This window comes from Haliotis cracherodii, unplaced genomic scaffold, assembly GCF_022045235.1.
Source record: "Haliotis cracherodii isolate W230 unplaced genomic scaffold, xgHalCrac1.p SCAF_6, whole genome shotgun sequence".
In the NCBI taxonomy this organism is placed as follows: Eukaryota; Metazoa; Mollusca; class Gastropoda; order Lepetellida; family Haliotidae; genus Haliotis; species Haliotis cracherodii.
The window spans coordinates 20,973,526-20,991,987 of record NW_027266319.1 but is presented as its reverse complement, the minus strand read 5'-3'; the positions used below and the strand labels follow the sequence as shown (position 1 = coordinate 20,991,987).

Sequence of the window (18,462 nt, the reverse complement as noted above, 5' to 3'; positions counted from 1 at the left end):
ATTGTTTCTGTGGGTATCCATGACAAGCTAACACCACAGCCACTACGCTACCCTACTACCCCTCTTACAACAACTCTTGTCATTGTTTCTGTGTGTACTAGGCAGGGTAACAACCAGTACCACGTTTAACATCTTTGAGTATCATGTGGCCTGGGATCAAACCGTGGAGGTGGTCTTCTCACCCAGGAGTGAGTGAGTGAGTATGGTTTTACGCTGCTTTAAGCAATATTCCAGCAATATCACGGCGGGGGGGACACAAGAAATGGGCTTCACACATTGTACCCATGTCAGGAATCGAACCAGGTTTTCGGTGTGACGAGCGAACGCTTTAACCACTAGGCTACCTGACCGCCCCTCTCACCAAGGAACACAAACTTCTTAGTATCATGAATCAGATCTAATGGAACTGATATGGGGAAATTCAACAATTTAACTTCAGGACAGCCATCTATCATGAGCATATTAAACCATATTTTTGAACAGGCTAAAAATCCAGCCATAAAGATATTACTTTCAGTAAACAATTTACATAGAATTACAGAGATATCCATTTGGTTTGGTACTCTGGACTGTACATTTGTATTTAACGAGAACTTGTACCGCAGGTGCAACGACCCCATTACCAACAGCCATGAACTATTTACAGGTAGATTTACCTGTGACTGACGGCGAATGTGTCATTCTAGGAGTGGAAATAATCAATAGTGTCTGTCAACAGTATCTGTCATGGCACAATAGGGCAATTCAGGAATGATTGCTGAGAACAACTTTAAGAATGTGCAACAATCGATCTGTTTCGTTTCACCCTAACTTTAGAATTACTTTTTATTTTCAAATGGAAAAAATATTTCAATACATATTACTATCAAAAGTGTGTATCTACACAGAGAGTAATCCTTTCCTCTTTTGCTTGTGGATAAATCAATTAATAATGCCTCAAAATTGCAAGGACATTTATTTATTTATTTATTTGTTTGAATGACATGCCAAAAATCAAAGAAAAATCCAATATAACTTGACAATAGCTTCCGACAGCTTAGAAGATTGCATTCAATGAACCATTGGAATTACAAAAAATATTAACTTGAAAAGCCACTTTATAACCAGCCATTCCCAGTGTACAGGAAAGTAGCATCAGTGTTGGCTGCCATCAGGACAATGTACAATGTGTGTGAGACATGCTATCTGTGATCTCCGAGCGGCATTATGAACGTTTGATCACTCAGATGCTCCATCATCTTGTCTGATCTAATGGAGCTGATTGCACGGACATCTCGACAGACCACAGTAACAGCAGCAGCTCCTTGATGCTACTGACACAGCATCATCTACGTGTTACATCAATACATTGGGGCATTGATGCTCCCCTCTGTCTGGGGAAGCGGTTATTCGGAGATAAATCGGTAGTCGTTCTTAGACATATCCGACATTGTACAAATAATGTGAATCACATTTGCAAATAGACATTTTGAAAGGGTTAACTTGTAAAATTGTCACTGGTTCATCTGTCAAAATATATAAATAATCTCGACGATAAATCTAACGTCTCAAATAATGAACTAATTTTGTTTCACAAGGCATTCAAATTATGTCACTGGTTCATCTGTCAAATTTTAAAAATAATCTAGATGATAATTCACATCTAAAATAACGAACTACTTTTGTTTAGAAAATCATATCTACCGGTACATTTCCTGACAATGAACAATGTAAGAGACACCACAAATGACAGATTAATTAGCATCCTTTACTGAAGCTCGTCCTGGATGCCCCACCATTAATGTAATGGAGTCCCCCGTCATTAATGAAGTGTTGAAGTTTTGATGCCATCAATCTGAATCTCACCACCTGACCACCTGATGCTTCAAGCACCGTAGAGGTAATTAGCACTTCGTTAATTTAAGCTGGGGTCATGTGAGAGGTCAATCTCAGATTACGATCAGTGAGGAGCTTGATGGGGAGAAATTCAATGGTTGTCTCGGCTATCCCTGAGATACAGTCATCCTTACCACTCGTTATCTATCACAAGTCTCTCAATTATTCCACTGTTTTAGTAGACATTGTTGCATTTCCTGTCCATAATTCCGACCAGTAGGACTCATTTTTGGTAATTTCACCTAGACAAACATTTAGTCACAGATATAAAGTTAATCATGTAAAAACATACATCCACAAAAAGTGAAATCCAAATGGAGCCAAGAGCAATACTTAATTTCAGGGCAATCTAGACTTGCCAAATCAGTCTTCTTCAAAGGATTCTTCTCTTTTTAAAAAATTTATTCCCTAGGACCTGGGCCCGTGAAGACGCTGGGGTAGAATAGGTCTTCAGCAACCCATGCTTGCCGTAAAAGGTGACTATGCTTGTCGTATGCTAACAGGATCGGGTGGTCAGGCTCACTGACTTGGTTGATGCACGTCATCGATCCCAATTGCGTGGATCGATGCTCATGACATTAATCACTGGATTGTCTGGCCCGGACTCGATTATTTACAGACCGCCGTCATATGGCTGGAACACTGCTGAGTGCGGCGTTAAACAACAAACAAACCAACCAGCCAACCAAGGCTATAGCATCTGTGAGACAGGCTATAGTTACACAATTGGACCAGACGCAGACAAAACATAAACATCTGGCTTTCCTCCAGAAATAACTAATTGTATAGCATATGAGGATATTGATTGGATTGCTTCTTTAAGCGTTATGCCATTCAAATCAGACTCAAAACCAACGTAGTGAATGGGTCCAGGCTATTTATCATAGATGTGAGAAATAATTCACTGGACAATCGAGGACAGTTCTCTAGGTGACGAGACTCTTTGTTAAGTCTTTTCCTCCACTATCCTGTCACTACACTGACCCAAGCCTCCACCTTGTATTCATGTAAATGATAACGTTGGTGTTACAACTACTTTTAAATACTTAACAAGAACCCAGACATCTGTGACAAAGATGCATCGGCCTCTGTGACCATACATCATGTAGATGGTTAATTATTCCATGGATACAGAATGACAAATTGGTTCATTACAGGCCTGAGTGCTGTCAGTAACATGGTTGTCCAACTTGTTAATCTTATTTAGTTAGTGTAAGGGGATAGTTAACAGTGAGTGAGTGAGTGAGTGAGTGAGTGAGTGAGTGAGTGAGTGAGTATGGTTTTATGCCGCTTTTAGCAATATTCCAGCAATATCACAGCAGGGGACACCAGAAATGGGCTTTACACATTGTAGCCAGGTTGGGAATCAATCTTCTATCAGGAGTCTGAACCTAACTACCGATAACATGTGCAAGTAAGAATACACACGTTTGATTGTGATTGGGAATACAGTAAACTATGGTTATAACGAACTCAAAGGGACTGCTAATTCTATTTTGTTATAACCGTTGTTGGTTATAAGCATAGATACAGCATCACTACAGCAGATAGTCGGGACCAAAAAGTAAGTTCGTTATATCCGTCAGTTCGTTATAAGCGTGTTTAAGGTAGTTTACAGTATGTGTATTGATTGTTGCATTGGTGCATGGTTGCAGGATCTTTGTTTTGATGGTTCTAGTACTTGTTGAATTATTGGTATAACAATGACGATTAGAAACAGTGGTAGTTATGTCAGTATGGAGAAATGTCAAGTGTGATTGAGTTGGGTTTAATGCTGCTTTTAATAGTATTCCAGTTATATCACGGCGTGTCAGCTTAATGTGGGAGGAAAGCCAGTAGTGATGCAGGTCTCAGACGTTTACCACTTCAGTGAAATCCACGAGCATGGGTATGGTGCTGACTAATCTAGAAACATAATCGGGCGAACCAGGATTCTGGAATGCCCAAGGGACGCAACTCTGCACAGCGAATCATGGCACCTTAGACGCCTTAGACGACTGGGCCACCCGTGACCCCCCCCTCCCCCCCCCCCCCCGAGAAATGTCAAGTGAGATAAGTGTTGTTGACGCAGCTAGGCCATTATTCCATTGATACAAGATGCCAAATTGGTTCATTATCGGCCCGAGTGCTGTCATTAACATAGTTGTCCACTGTGTATCGTTAGGGAAACACCATTATATCCTGTACCTAATGGATCAGCCGGTATCAATTGTGAAATTTGGTACATTACTTTACGCACACACGCAAGCTGAAAAGATTACATTGGGTAATTATGCACAGTGTTTTAATGCTCATATTTTCTTGTTCTTTTCCTGTGTATTTGTACACAAACAATTAAAAATCAACTGGGTTGAGGTGATTTAGCATATCTTACACAAATACGCAGTTTATCTGAAGCTCTGTTAAATCCAAGTCACCTTTGGTCCAAACAGAATATAGTGCCTTACAAATTATGTAGAGGACGGTAGAATAACAGCACCAGGAAATCAACAGTCACATTAATAATACAAAGGATTTATCCGAAACACAAGCAGACACATCTAAAAATTGTAATCAATTTAAGTATCCCTGTCATGAAATTCAAGACCTTGATATTCAGTCAAAATTCCTTTGTCATTAGATCTGGTAATTGTTCAACTATGCATGGCTTCTCCCAAATCCCAATGATGAGGCTTGCAACTGAGGACAAAAACGGGTGACGCAAAAACTATCCTTCACAAACAACATCAAAGCAATGTTGATAAATGAAATGGAGTTGGTGACACGGGAAGCCAGACATTATTCATTAACTGTCAGAGTATTTCCATCTCAGGACGTCTACAACCTTGTCTTGTTCAACACAACACTAGATGTTTGCCTATTCCATTGACATTAAGTGAGTGAGTGAGTGAGTGAGTATGGTTTTACGCAGCTTTTAGCAATATTCCAGCAATATCACGGCGGGGGACACCAGAAATGGGCTTCACATTTTGTACCCATGTCGGGAATCGAACCCAGGTCTTCGGCGTGACGAGCGAACGCTTTAACCACTAGGCTACCCGACCGCCCCCATTGACATTAAGGGAGTGAGGTATTAGCAGTATATCGGTAAATTAAGGTTCATTCTTTCCACGATACGCATCACAATATCATTTTTTTCATTTTGGATATATCGGATGATTTCAAATTGGCATTTTTATCATGTGTTTAATGTTATATTCTTGCAAAATGCCTTCGCTGCTCAGGAGCGAGGGTTCTGACCCTCAAGATGGCTGCATATTTATTGAATGAGTAAACACCATGTTGTACCAGCATCTTGTTTTGTTCGTTTCATGAAATTCAGTTCATACCTTAATGTATCAGATTGCTTCTGAATTAAACATTTAGAATTATACAGTATATGGTGATACGTATTGCAATATGGCCATGTGCTTTGCAAAGAATTGTGATATACTTTAAACCTCCAATACCCATTGACACACCGTGTTGCTACTGTAAGTGAGTGAGTGAGTGAGTGAGTATGGTTTTAAGCCGCTTTTAGCAATAATACAGCATTATCATGACGGGGGACACCAGAAATGGGCTTCACACATTGTACCCACGTCGGGAATCGAACCCGGGTCTTCAGCGTGACGAACGAACACTTAAACCACTAGGCTACCCGACCGCCCCTGCTGCTACTGTGATTTTTCTGGTTTTGGCCATGAGGTGCACTTCACAGTATAAGCTGGGTTTTTTTAGAAATAAAATAAATTCACTGTCCCAAAATAAGAGATCAAACATATAGTTTGATGCTAATGCCATCATAGGCACTGTTCTATTAGATACTATGTCGCCGCACTCCAATATTCCAGCAATATCACGGTGGTCCACACAATTAGGATATGATGACATGCATCAATCAGGTCGGTGAGCCTGACCACCCGATCCCATTAGTCTCCTCTTACGACAAGCTTGGGTTGCTGAAGATGTATTATTTACATAATGACATGGAAATACAACACAGTAAACGCATGAGCATGAGCATTATGCCCGCCAGATTATAATGAAATATAAAATGGCAGCAGAGCAGGCATTTTGTCTTGTTAGTTCTTGTTTTGTCTTGTTAGTTGGTTGAAAATCAATTAGGCCTGTAATATTGTACATGGTCGGTGAAAAACATTAAAAGTTTTAACATGGCAAAATACTGATAGATAATTGATTGGGTTTCTTGTTAGTAGAAAGATCTTCATACATATTATTGTGCATTTCCTAAGAACAGCCAGGATAAAATCTCAAATTTCACCTATTGTGAAACAGTCATGAAAAAATGAATTAGCAAACATTATCAATTTTTGGCTAAGTACGGAGTTTTGTTTATTTGTGGGTCTTGTAAAGTGACATAAAAAAACATAAGGTTGGATCTTTCTCTGCACATCACTCACTGAGTAAATGATCTGGGGTAAATAATCTGGAGTAACAATTCACAATATTGTGGCATGACGACACACAATCAGCCCGATAATTAGGACCGGCCAATCATCATGTCGTACTTTAGAACAAGTAATGAGCACATGTGACCTATTCTGAAAAGAAATCCCTTTTCCTAAGTATGATCAAGCAAGATGGCTGAACTTCTCATTCTAGTTTCAGTTTACAGTTTACAGCATTCTCATTCTAGTTTCAGTTTCAGTTTTCAGTTTACAGCATTCTCATTCTAGTTTTGGTTAAGAAAACGATCCGCCTGAAGGCAGGGCTACAAAATTTGAACTTACTCCAGGGTGATGGTGAAGTGGTTCCTCCGCTTCAAGGATGGAAAGGACAAGAATGAACCCTTGCTGAAGCTCCGCTTAGTGAGACGGCAGAACTTGTCATAGTCGCCCGTGGAGGGGCATCCGTCGCACCTGAAGCCCCCTTTGATGAGGGGCACACATCGGGACGGAGGCTGACACAGGTTAGGGGGACATGTGTCCGGGTCAAACCTTGCAGTCTGGTTCACTTCACAGTTGGACCCTGGGATAGATGACAGAAGTGATGCTCATGATGTTTGTTTGTTTATAACATTTGTTGTTTAACGCCGCACTCAGCAATATTCCAGCTTTATGACAGAGGTCTGTAAATAATCAAGTCTTGACCAGACAATCCAGTGATTGACATCATGAGCATCAAACCATGCAAATGGGATACGATGACATGCATCAACCAAGTCAGCGATCATGACCACCCGATCCTGTTAGGCGCCGCTTATGACAAGCATAGTTGCCTTTCACAGCAAGCATGGGTTGCTGAAGACCTTTTCTAACCAAGGATCATCAGAGGTAGATGCTCATGACTATACTTATATTACAGTATTACATTATTGCCCCAATAACATCTTCTGTTTTTCCTTTCCTCATTTATATGAGAATCCATTAACCATCATAAATTACTTGCAAGCTGTTGAGCATATTCTCCAGGCAAGAGGAAATGTCTTACTAATACTTAATAGCATGCGCAAATTCTGTTTTATTACTGGCGAGACTGCTGAGGATAACAATTACAATTTCCCAGCTATTTGACAAAATGACCCTCAACTCAATCCACAATGCAAGAAGCCTTTTCTTTCCCCTGACACCTCATTCAGATAAGCAGCACACTTCCCAATCCCTTCCCGATAGTTCAGGTATATCACTCTACCTGTAAACGACTCTGTGCACACACAGGTATACCCTCCTTCCCGAGGGAGGCACTTCCCCCTATTCAGACAAGGCTTGGAGTAACATAGATCCACCTCCACATCACACAAGTTGGACTTCCTCTGACCTGAAATACACAATCATCAACATGACCATTTCCCAAGGAAAACAGAGGTGAGTATCATTCTTCATTGACAAAAACAAACTAAATGAAAAAAAAAACATGCTCAAAACAATTATGAGAATTCTATAAAAATTACACAAGAAATAGCAATATGCATTAATGATGGGTATTGTCCTGACTTTCGTATTGCAATAATGATTCCTGTATTGCAATACGTATCACGATATATTGCACATGTTCTTTCATCTTTTATTATATGAATCTTAAGAAACATAAGTTATTTTCACATTGCGACGTTATCTTTGATTTTCTGATCAATTTTGTAAAAGCCTGAAATGGACCCATCCAATGGTGTTCCCATAGAGTTGTGACAACTTTGAAGTCGTCTGCCATTTTTTACGTTGCTATGGTCACCTCTCATGCACAATAGACACATAATATACATGAAACTGGTCACAATTAGTTTCCCTTTTCGATCACAGGAATCAGTTGTTAAGTTCTGAATTTCAGTTCAACTTGTATCTTATTACCCGGAAGATAAAAATATGCATGATTTGAAAAACAGAATACACCGATATTTTCAAAACATATGGTGGTTCATATTCATTGGTATTTCGTAAGGTGGTATCCCGGTAATACCGTGCACCTCTAGTAGCTATTGAAACAGTAAATGCCGTCAAACAGTCATCAGAATTAAATGAATAAATGAATATTGCACAGAACCATTATCTGTTATTTATTTACAGAAACCCCACCGGATTGGAACCCTGTTGGTGTGCAGCACCCCCTACCTGTGAAGCCGACAGGACACACACATCTGTAGCCGTTCTCAGGATGGATGGACCGGAACAACATGGTGTCAGACTTGATGAAATCCGCGGCCAAGTCAAACACCAGCTTCGTCTGACAAACTTCGAAGTTGTAGCACATCTCTCTCATGCAGAGGTTGTCGTCGAACGGAAGTACCTATCAAAACAACATTTGCTGGAGCTGTTGTTCTTGTTAAACGTCTAATGACATGATCAATGAAACCAGCACGTTCACTGACATTTAAGTTTCAAATCAGGAATTTCTATACCCAATTACATGACTACCAACATGTCTAATTTTTGTTTTTACATGATCTGTCACCTTAAAAATTGAGCATTATTGAACAGCTTCGGTGAAGGACATCACTCCCGTGTCAGTGACACCCAGCATGTCGTGACAGCGGTAATTTCTCTCTAAGAAGCGATTGAGCAATGAGCGAGTTGTTTTACAACATCAGCAAGCATCATTGCTGCAGCTTGCAAATTTTAAGACAAGGCCAGTCAAGCAGGGCTACAGAAAATTTGTCAGCCACTTACAAATAACTCACAAGTTCACATTCACATTGGGCATAGATAGTTTCCTTTGGAATTCAATATATTTTTGTTTCCTTGGGTTAAATCAATGTTAAAACAAAAACATTCAGCTTAAGATGCTGTTTCAGGTGACTCCTTTTGTATCTGTTTGTGTGCTGTGTTACGTATTGCATAAACTCACAACAGCGATAGGCATGTCTTATTAACAACAAGCGAGATGTAACACCCTTATTTAACATTATTGACTGCAGTAGAGTTCATGTATATGATACCTGCATTCGATCAGTAAATGAAGATCTATACCTATTTAGAGGAACGTTCTATGAAAAGGTTACATGCAGACTGTTCTTTCTATTGGGTCTTGAATTTTTATTATGCATATTTGTAACATGCAATTAATTAGGTGATTGTGATTATTTTACGCAAATACGCAGCTCATCTGAGCTCAAGTCAAGTCCTGCATGTAATAGGGTCTTCGTCTGTCTTTAACATCTTTGGGACAACATGAACAATGCACAAAGTGTCAATGAACACGAATACAATGGTCCAGAAATTATTAATGTTTGTTTGTTGTTTAACATTGCACTAAGGACTATTCCAGCTAAATAACGTCGACCTGTAAATAATCAAGTCTGCGCCAGACAATCCAGTGATTAACACTGAGAACAATGATTCATGCCATCATGCTGCAATGACACCAAGTCACCAAGTCTGACAACCCATAGTCCCCTCTAAAGACCCAAATTCCCAGAAATAAACCAGAATTCCCACAGGGGAATCATTAAAAAGTGTCGAGGAACACGAATCACAGATCCAGAATTTTGTATCCTAAGTATCTCAATCAGCCAGGGCCCCATTCCAAAAAGTGACAGTAGCATTAATGTGATCGTAACGCTCATACTCACGACCGTCATTAGACTAGCTTCGTGGAACCGGGCCATGTCATACATTGTTATCAATCCTCATTAGTCGGCTCTTGAACCAAGAAGTGAGAACTGGGAAATCCCCAGGGGAGATAATCAATGACTGAGTGCCTTTCAGTGTTCAAAATTAAAGGGGGTTGGGGTCCTTGAGGTTTGCTGATTAAGTCACTTACCCCCACGTTTCCTTTATCTTTGAGTGAGTTGGGTTTAACTTTTTTTAAAGTATTTCAGTTATCCTATAGAAACATACTGAACAGGATTATGACTCCCTGACTTAATGCTGAGTGCTGCTACTGCTTACCTGTAGAGTAGATAGGTTGGCTAGCATGGAACGTTGCAGGTAGATGTTCTCCTGGACAAACTCCGGGGGATAGAACACGTCCTTGCTTCCTCCCCGAACATTCACTTCATCCTTCTGTACCGACACCGTGACGTTGAGGACCTGTCCCGGTACATCGATGTCGTCCTCCACGTTGATGACGAAGATCTTTGTATCCTCAACATGCAAGATGGAGGCCAGGGCATCCACGAAGAACTTGAAGAGCGGAGACAGGAAGGCCTGCTCCGTCATCCGGTCTAGTCGGATTGTGACGCTGTTGAGGAGCATGTCCTCCGTCACGAGGCGCACAAATAGCTTGCAGCCGGCCTTCACCTCATTCAGGCCATCTGGAAACAGGAAACAGTGGACGTTACAAGTAATTCACAAGAAAACACAAAGTATAGTGTTTTGTTTGTTTGTTTGATTTTTAATGACACACTCAGCAATAATCCAGCTATATGACGGCGGACTGTAAATAATCGAGTTTGGCCCAGACAATCCAGTGATTGACATCATGAGCATCGATCCCCGATACGGTTAGTCACCTCTTACGACAAGCATTATCGGCTTTTACAGCATTCATGGGTATCTGAAGACCTATTCTACCCTGGATCTGTGCGGGTCATACAGAAAGTGAGTATGGAGGGTTTTGTTTCATGCTGCTCTAGGCCCTAGATATATTGTTATTATTGCTTATTGTTAGAAGAACTTGTAGATTTATCAGCTGCTCATGTAACATGCAGTCTTGGCTTTGGTGCTTCAAGTGCCCTGGGCCCTGTTCTGTGAGTGAGTGAGTGAGTGAGTGAGTGAGTGAGTGAGTGAGAGTATGGTTTTACGCCGCTTTTAGCAATATTCCAGCAATATCACAGCGGGGGACACCAGAAATGGTTTTACTCTGCAATATTCCAGCAATATCAGAACAGCGGAACCACAATTTCTCAAATGACGTCAACAATCTTCAACTATGACGTCGCTTCTAGTGTGACATCATTCCAACCTCATGTCACAATAATATTGGAATGAAGTCAACAATGCCGTCCAGAAGACTGAGGCAATGCACTGTCTTGTGACGGGATATGACCCATTTGATTTTTATGAACCCCGATATGTTTGCCCCTGCCGGTAATATTCCCTTGAGAAATCTACAAATCGGTCCAAAATGACTGTGTCTAGTGGACTGTGACAGACATTGGCTGTAAACAGGACAGGGCTGTGCCACGGAAGAACTAAGAAGGGTATTGTATTACTTGATTATCAAATATATTCTGTGATTTTCATAGGACTAGATGGTAACGACAGTCATTTGATACAGAGTCAAAACAAATCAAAGAAATCCTGCCAACCATAAACTCCTCGTCAATATCTTTTTATGACCTTCCGATGAAGGAACCTGAACCGCCTACACAGCATCTTTATTGTGCTCTAAGTCCCGATTTGTATATGTTTGTTTGCACAAAAAGAGTCAACAGTGTGGCCCTAAGCTTCGTGGTGTGTAGGAGCGAGCAATGGATCAGTCTAGCTGGTGTGGATGGCGAGCAATGGTTCAGCCTAGCTGGTGTGGATGGAGTCGAGAGCTTCCAGCTGTCACTGCTGGCTCCCGATGATGGTGGTGGCTAGCAGACTTCACAATTCAAATATCATGCAGCTGAGAGATTTTGCATCAGGTAACAGGATCACCTACATAGCAATTTATTCTGAACTCACACATTAAATGATTAAGCTAATGCAGCGAGTTAGCTCTCCTCACCCTATATTTGCATGTGTACACAAACTAGAGCAGCAAGTGAAGTATGACTGGGTCTTGTTACACCTGAACCTGAGAAAAATCTAGACTTGCTTCATTTAGGGCTTTAGCATTACGGAAAGGGAATTAATATGGTTCAGAGACTGTGAAACAGACGAGGGTCTTGTGGGAGGAGGAGAATAATATACCATACTCTACCATGACACTGAAGCATGATCTAATTTGATTGGTTAAGTTTACTGAAACTAAAGTGGTTAATGAGCGATAACAACTTCCGACCGCATCACTGCACTAAATACATACCCAAGAAAAAGAGCCTGTTATAAAAATTGCATTCAGTCACGGTACAATTGAGATAAACCTATTTTGTTTTTCAATTTGGAGGTAGTTCATCGTTGATGGTTCATCATTGAGGGTTTATAATTGATTGTACAACACTAACTGTTTCAACGATGAACCACCTCCGAATTCATAAATACATTTATTTCCTAATTCACCATATTCTGCGCCCTGTTCCAATAAACATCCCTGACCAATTTCTACACCAATTGGTTAGTAATTTGCCCCATTCTAATCTTAAACGTTTACATGACAGTCTGTATTTTCTTGTGCCTACTACAAACGTTTTACAGAAAATACAGCAGTTAATAAGGGGTATATAATTGACAGGTACCAAAAAACATTTTAATTTCATTGACATTTGATCAAGTTTGTTCTCTACCTCTTGATCTCTGATAAAATAGCTAACTATTTAGCTTAACTATTTACTTAAGCTTTACGCCACTTTTAGCAATATTTCAGCAGCGGGGGAAGACTCCAAAAATGGGGTTCATACATTGTACCAATGTGGGGGATCAAACCCAGTCCTTAGACAAGGCGATCAAACGCTTAAACCACAAGGCAACATTGCCCCAGAGATAAGATAAGATACTTATTGCATGACATTCCATTAGAGAGGCAAAATTCAACAAACAACAAAATAAAGTCATTGTCAATATATGACAGATTATTTCTTCCAGACGATGAATCAATATCACAGAGAAACCTATTCAAACCCTGACCAAAGTCTCTTGTCTAAACAGTTACACTATTATAGACCAATATAACCGCCATCTTCACCAGAAAATTGTGAAATAAGGGGCAAATATCAGAAGATCTTTAATTTAGCTGGGTAACTGTTATCTGAGTCAATAAACCGATAGTATCTATGATGGAAGCTACCTCATAACTCATTGCCTGTGCAAACACTCATCCACAACACTAGTGTTTCTACATTGCGACTAAGGTATTTGTCTGTAATAAAATCCACAGCAACTGTTTCAATGCCTGGCAGTTTTTAATCTTTTACAGCTTTTGTTGTGCCGGAGTAACAAAATACCTGAGGCATGCAAGCATTGAAGACCCCTGCATTGAAAAAAACCCTTTGCACTGTAATTTATCTTGAAGAAAGTAGCATCTTTAGGATATACGTATATAGGAACTAGAGTCACATCATGACTGTTTTCACTTGGGAACAGAGTTAATTTTTTAGATCAAATGTCAAGATGACCTACTGCATCCATTCGTATTCCTGCAGATACAAACTACTCAAAACTTGATGGGGACATTCTGAGAGGGGGACCAGAGTGTGATTGGCTGCTGGTGGATGGTGTCATGCAAATTGTATCCCAAATTGCCATGAACTGGATCATGTTCAGTTTCATTTAGAGTTAATAAAAGTAAGTACAGTATACAATTGAATTAGGTTATGAAAATTGGGTTTCATTTGTATGATATATATTGTTTTGTTATGGTTTTGGTAATTTAAGGTTGAGGCAAGATGTCGGAGACTGTGATGTTTTTATTTATACATTTAAGGAAAGGACAAGAGATTTGTTTATGATTTGTAACACATTTTTCTACTACTCATATTTTGGATGCCATTTAAAAATGTAAATTAAATAAGGGTTTGTTTAAATACAAGTCATTTTGTGATCAAAATGGGCACCGAGTCTTTAAGAATTTTAACAAACGATTTGTGACAATTAAAAATTTTGGACTTTGGACTTTAAAAAAATCAGTATAGGAGAACTATTGTCTGTTTTTTCCTGTTAAAGCTGCAGACAAGGAGCCGCTGAGTTACGAATGTCTGCACGGACAAGCTCCCCCAGGCAGGACACAATCGACAACCTTGTCACACTCTTCCTCAATGTTGACACTGAATACGTAGACTATTATGTGCAGTATTTACAACATAGTCAATTCTGTGCCTCCAAAACATCGTAAGCAGTCACGCATTGACAACAGCACACAGCCCACATACTATCTTTTCATCCATGCTGAAGAACGCCTATCACAGCCTGCGAAGCAAGGCCTAGGGCTGGATTTGTGTCTGCCATTGTCCGAGTGAGTGATGGAACAAGCTGGATATAATGGCCTGATTACCTGCATATATAGACCTAGGGGTGTAGGAGAGGGGTGTTTACGTTCTTTTATTCCACCCCTGTAGGGACCTGAATGGTATTTATCCTACACCGATTTATTGCTCCACCCTTGCCCTCCCCCTTTAAACTCCATCTTTTCTGTCTTGGAATAATTCACTTAGCGTCTGACCTATATATCATCCTTTACACATCATGTGACCGTAATGTTATACAGAAAGTCGTTTAAAGTTTGAAGTTGGATTAACGGCCTTCATTGCACTTGGTAACTTTTGTGGCTCTCATGCATTCATTATTTTTATAAGGTCATTTTTCTTAAATATCACCTTATATCATTTTGTGTTTGTTCCAAGGGATCACCCATCCAGCTACAGAATGATCCGTTTAGCAATTTAAGATCCACTGTGTGGAAAATATTCAGTTACAGTTTGGCCCTTGTTTTGATTTGGATGCCTTCTGATGTGGAGTGAGTGAGTGAGTGAGTGAGTGAGTCGGTGGGTGGGTGGGTGCGTGCATGAGGGGGCTTTTAGCAATGTTCGAGCACTAACAGCAGCAACACCATATAAATGGACTTGACTTTTGTTGTAACAATGATTTGAGCAGCATTTTCACAGAGTAGACAGGAAACCAAAGTGATGCAGATGTTAGATGTTTACCACTTTCGTGAAATGAAGAAACATAATGAGGGTGATTCTGAGATTGTGGTTCAGGCACACCCAAGGGATGTAACTCTTTACAGTGAATATCAGCCCTTGAGTGACTCGGACCCCTGTCCCCCCTGTCCATATTGAGAATCAAAACCATTTTAAAATATCACAAGCAAACTCTTTAAAGACATGGCTACTGCAGACTCTTTTTGCATGAAGTTTACATTGTTTGAAACTTACCAATCTTTAGAAGCGGCCATTATAACATACAGAAGTGAAACTGACTTGATGTTTGAAACTGGCCAATCTTAAGAAGCAGCTATTATAATGTACAGCAGTGAAATTGACTTGATGCTTCAATTATTTTGATACTACTTGATCAGACTTATGAACAATATTTATATTTAGGAAAAGCCAACCTGGCCATGCTGACAGGAAGTAAAGTTTCAATCAACTGTGACCCCTGCCCTCTGTTTGAGACACTCAACCCTTACAAGACACCTCCCTCCCCTTTCTTTCACAGCATACCAGCCAACAACCACATAAACAAAATCTCACATTTCATATCTCAATATTTACAAGATTTTCAAAACTATTCCCAAACAGATTTTCCGCAGCATATCCCTGGGTTTTTCTGAGAGGGTTTTCCTACCACTTGTTTTATGTGTTTGTAACGAGGAGCTGACACGGTGCGTGAGTTGCCAGTGGGGAGCTGGTGTACCTATCACTTCACGTGTTTTCCATTACTCTATAGCTGTTGGATAATAATCGCTTTTGTTTAGCCTAGGTCCGGCCTGTTCACAGGTTAATACAACTCGCATGACAGGTCACCACACAAAGCAAGGGGTAATCTGATCTCGCTAATACAAATAATAGAGAACTGTGGTCCTCAGAATACGCATTTTGTTCCATGACTGAAATTAGTTGGAATTCAAACTTTTTTGAGCAACAAATACACCATAGTGAAAGGAAATGGCAGTGTTATCTGACCAATTACCTGGATAGGGTTCATGAAAGGAGTTTTAAATGTATTTCCTGAGCTAGTCAGTCCTTTTCCTGTGGCTGTTGTACAACCTGATTGTACTATTTGTTCAGGTACTTGTTTAGCTATTATGTGTTAAGTCCTGCTAAGTGAAGGTATGGTAAAATTCTCACTTACATAAATCATTTTATACATTTTCAGCAAAGAGATAATTTATAGGAAAGTAAGTTCACCCTAACAATTAGTATAATTACACAGATTAGTTACTAAACACAGTGAAAGTCCACACGAAATAACCCCATATCAAGAAAGTCATAAAATGAGCAAATTGTATGAGTCATAATTCTCAAAAGTATTTAAAGAACAATCAATTTTTTATATGACTATAGTTAATCTGTCGCGACATTTGAAACAAATATCGCCATACGAAAAAAGTGGGTGTTCCTTAACTTCTTTTGAGTAGTATATTTGTCCTCCAAACTGAGTGAGTGATTATTGTTTATTGTTGCATCAGCAGTCTTTGCGGTGGCCAAACAAATTCATATATGACACAAAGGTGACATTATTCTGTAACTATAACCCAATTTTCTCCCAGCAGGAAATACAATTTATAACTCAACAACCACAAGAACCTACCATGTGTCAACTTTCCACAGCAAAAAAAGAAATATTGTGTTGCAACCCAAATCGTTTTTTGTGTGTAAAATTAGTCATCTTAAATTCACTCCTTGTACAAATGTTTCATTTCCTTACTTCCTGGAGCACAGAGCTATAAAGGAGCGATGTAATTCCCCCACAACACCTGGTGTTTCTCACTGTCCAGGTGGCAGAACACAGTGCAACCTGCCAGACACCTCTTGAATTATTGAATTACAACAATCTACTTAAGTCCTCAATTACTGGTCAAAGGAGTATGCTAGCATCCTTCTTAAAGGCACCAGAGACTGCCTAGATGGATGGTTATCCATGTGTTGAATTATTGAAGAGTGACAGATTTTGTTTATCATCTCACATATGATCGGACCACTTAATTCTTCATAAACTGCTCAGCATTGGAGAAAGCCAATTCTGTCCATAAAGAAATACTAGAAAAGTTGAGTAGTATATGTATATAAGTTTCACTTTGATCCAGAGGGTGCAATGTCTAAAGTGGCCAAATTCATGATTGAAAGCCATGACATGAACAAGGTTAAAAATCCCACAAAGATTTCTATGGTTTTGTTAAAGTTTGATTTATTTTTGAAATAAATAAACTAAATGTCAATGGGGGGGGGGGGGGGGGGGCTTTAATAATGTACTCTACTGAATACAAACATTGAAATAAACAGTCATGAATTGCGATAACTGCATTAACAGCTTGCTTTGGCTTCTAAACAATACTCAAACTTAGTGTGTGCAAGAGATGGGTTTAATTCATAAATTAATGGTAAAATTACATGTTCCCATTCACTCATTTTCTTTACAAAATCATTTCTACAGACATCTTTGTGTTTAATAAAGTTGTCAGATTTCTGTCCCTTATTGCAGGCATGTCCTATAACAAATACTTCATACAGCCATCGAAGTGGCATTATGACCATGCATCGAACTGTGACATGGCATTCCTACAGCTTAGCATTGCATCATGGGCCGGAGTAGCAACCAAGGACGTGTCCTTCTTTCTGACACATTCAAACATTTCCTTATCCACCTGTCCTTCACACATGACTTGACTGCTAACAGCTTTCCTGTTGTCAAGCCTATCTCTCCAACACCATAGCTACATATGTCAGTTATACACTACCAAGGCAATTAGCAACCAATCAAATCCAACACTGACACCTGTTAGCCAATCAGTGTGAAGTATTGCAGGCAGTTGTTATCACCTAGGGGGGTGATGGAGGCTATTATCACCCACTGTCAACAAACATGCTATCAGAGGGAGATACAGCTCAAGTACAACATTCCACATACATCCCCAACATCTCTGCATCTTCATCCACAAACACAGCCCCGGGGAAGCTCTTAGTCAACCCTGAAACACTTTCATTGCACAAACTTCCTGCTGCTCTGCCCTTCAAGCCTTATGGGAACTTCTTCCCTCAGACTTAAAGGGGCCTTCTTAAGCCGGTACATTGCTCCTGTGGTTGTGGATGCTCATCCCATTTTCATCCCCCTTTCAGCTCTGGGCCCAATTGCACAAAGTGATCTTAGCGCTGAGATGATTGTAACTCCCATACTTTAACATAGGCTTACGATAGTCTTAGAGCTAAGATCGTTTTGTGCAAGTGGGTCCTGGACTCCCACTTTTAACTCTCTTTTCAGCACTTGCATCCCACTCTCATCTCCTCATCTCATTGCAAGAGGGTACGGTCGTCTAAGGCGCTGCGATCCCTTGGGCACGCCAGAAACCTATGATTGTGGGTTCGAATCGTGGTTCGCCCCAATTACGTTTCTAGGTTTGTCAGCACCA

At 40.0% G+C, this 18,462-nt stretch overlaps 1 protein-coding gene across 1 annotated transcript in view; it reads right to left on the bottom strand.

Annotated features, from left to right (window-relative positions):
- The window catches only part of LOC139446007 (cadherin EGF LAG seven-pass G-type receptor 1-like), a 73,275-nt gene that overhangs the window by 29,580 nt on the left and 25,233 nt on the right, over window positions 1-18,462 (bottom strand). The window contains exons 2-5 of the mRNA XM_071227275.1: window positions 10,200-10,564; window positions 8,424-8,598; window positions 7,510-7,635; window positions 6,609-6,846 (exon numbers count right to left, since the gene is read on the bottom strand). Of these exons, the coding sequence (XP_071083376.1) occupies window positions 6,609-6,846; window positions 7,510-7,635; window positions 8,424-8,598; window positions 10,200-10,564 (904 nt within the window). The remainder of the gene's footprint in view (window positions 1-6,608; window positions 6,847-7,509; window positions 7,636-8,423; window positions 8,599-10,199; window positions 10,565-18,462) is intronic.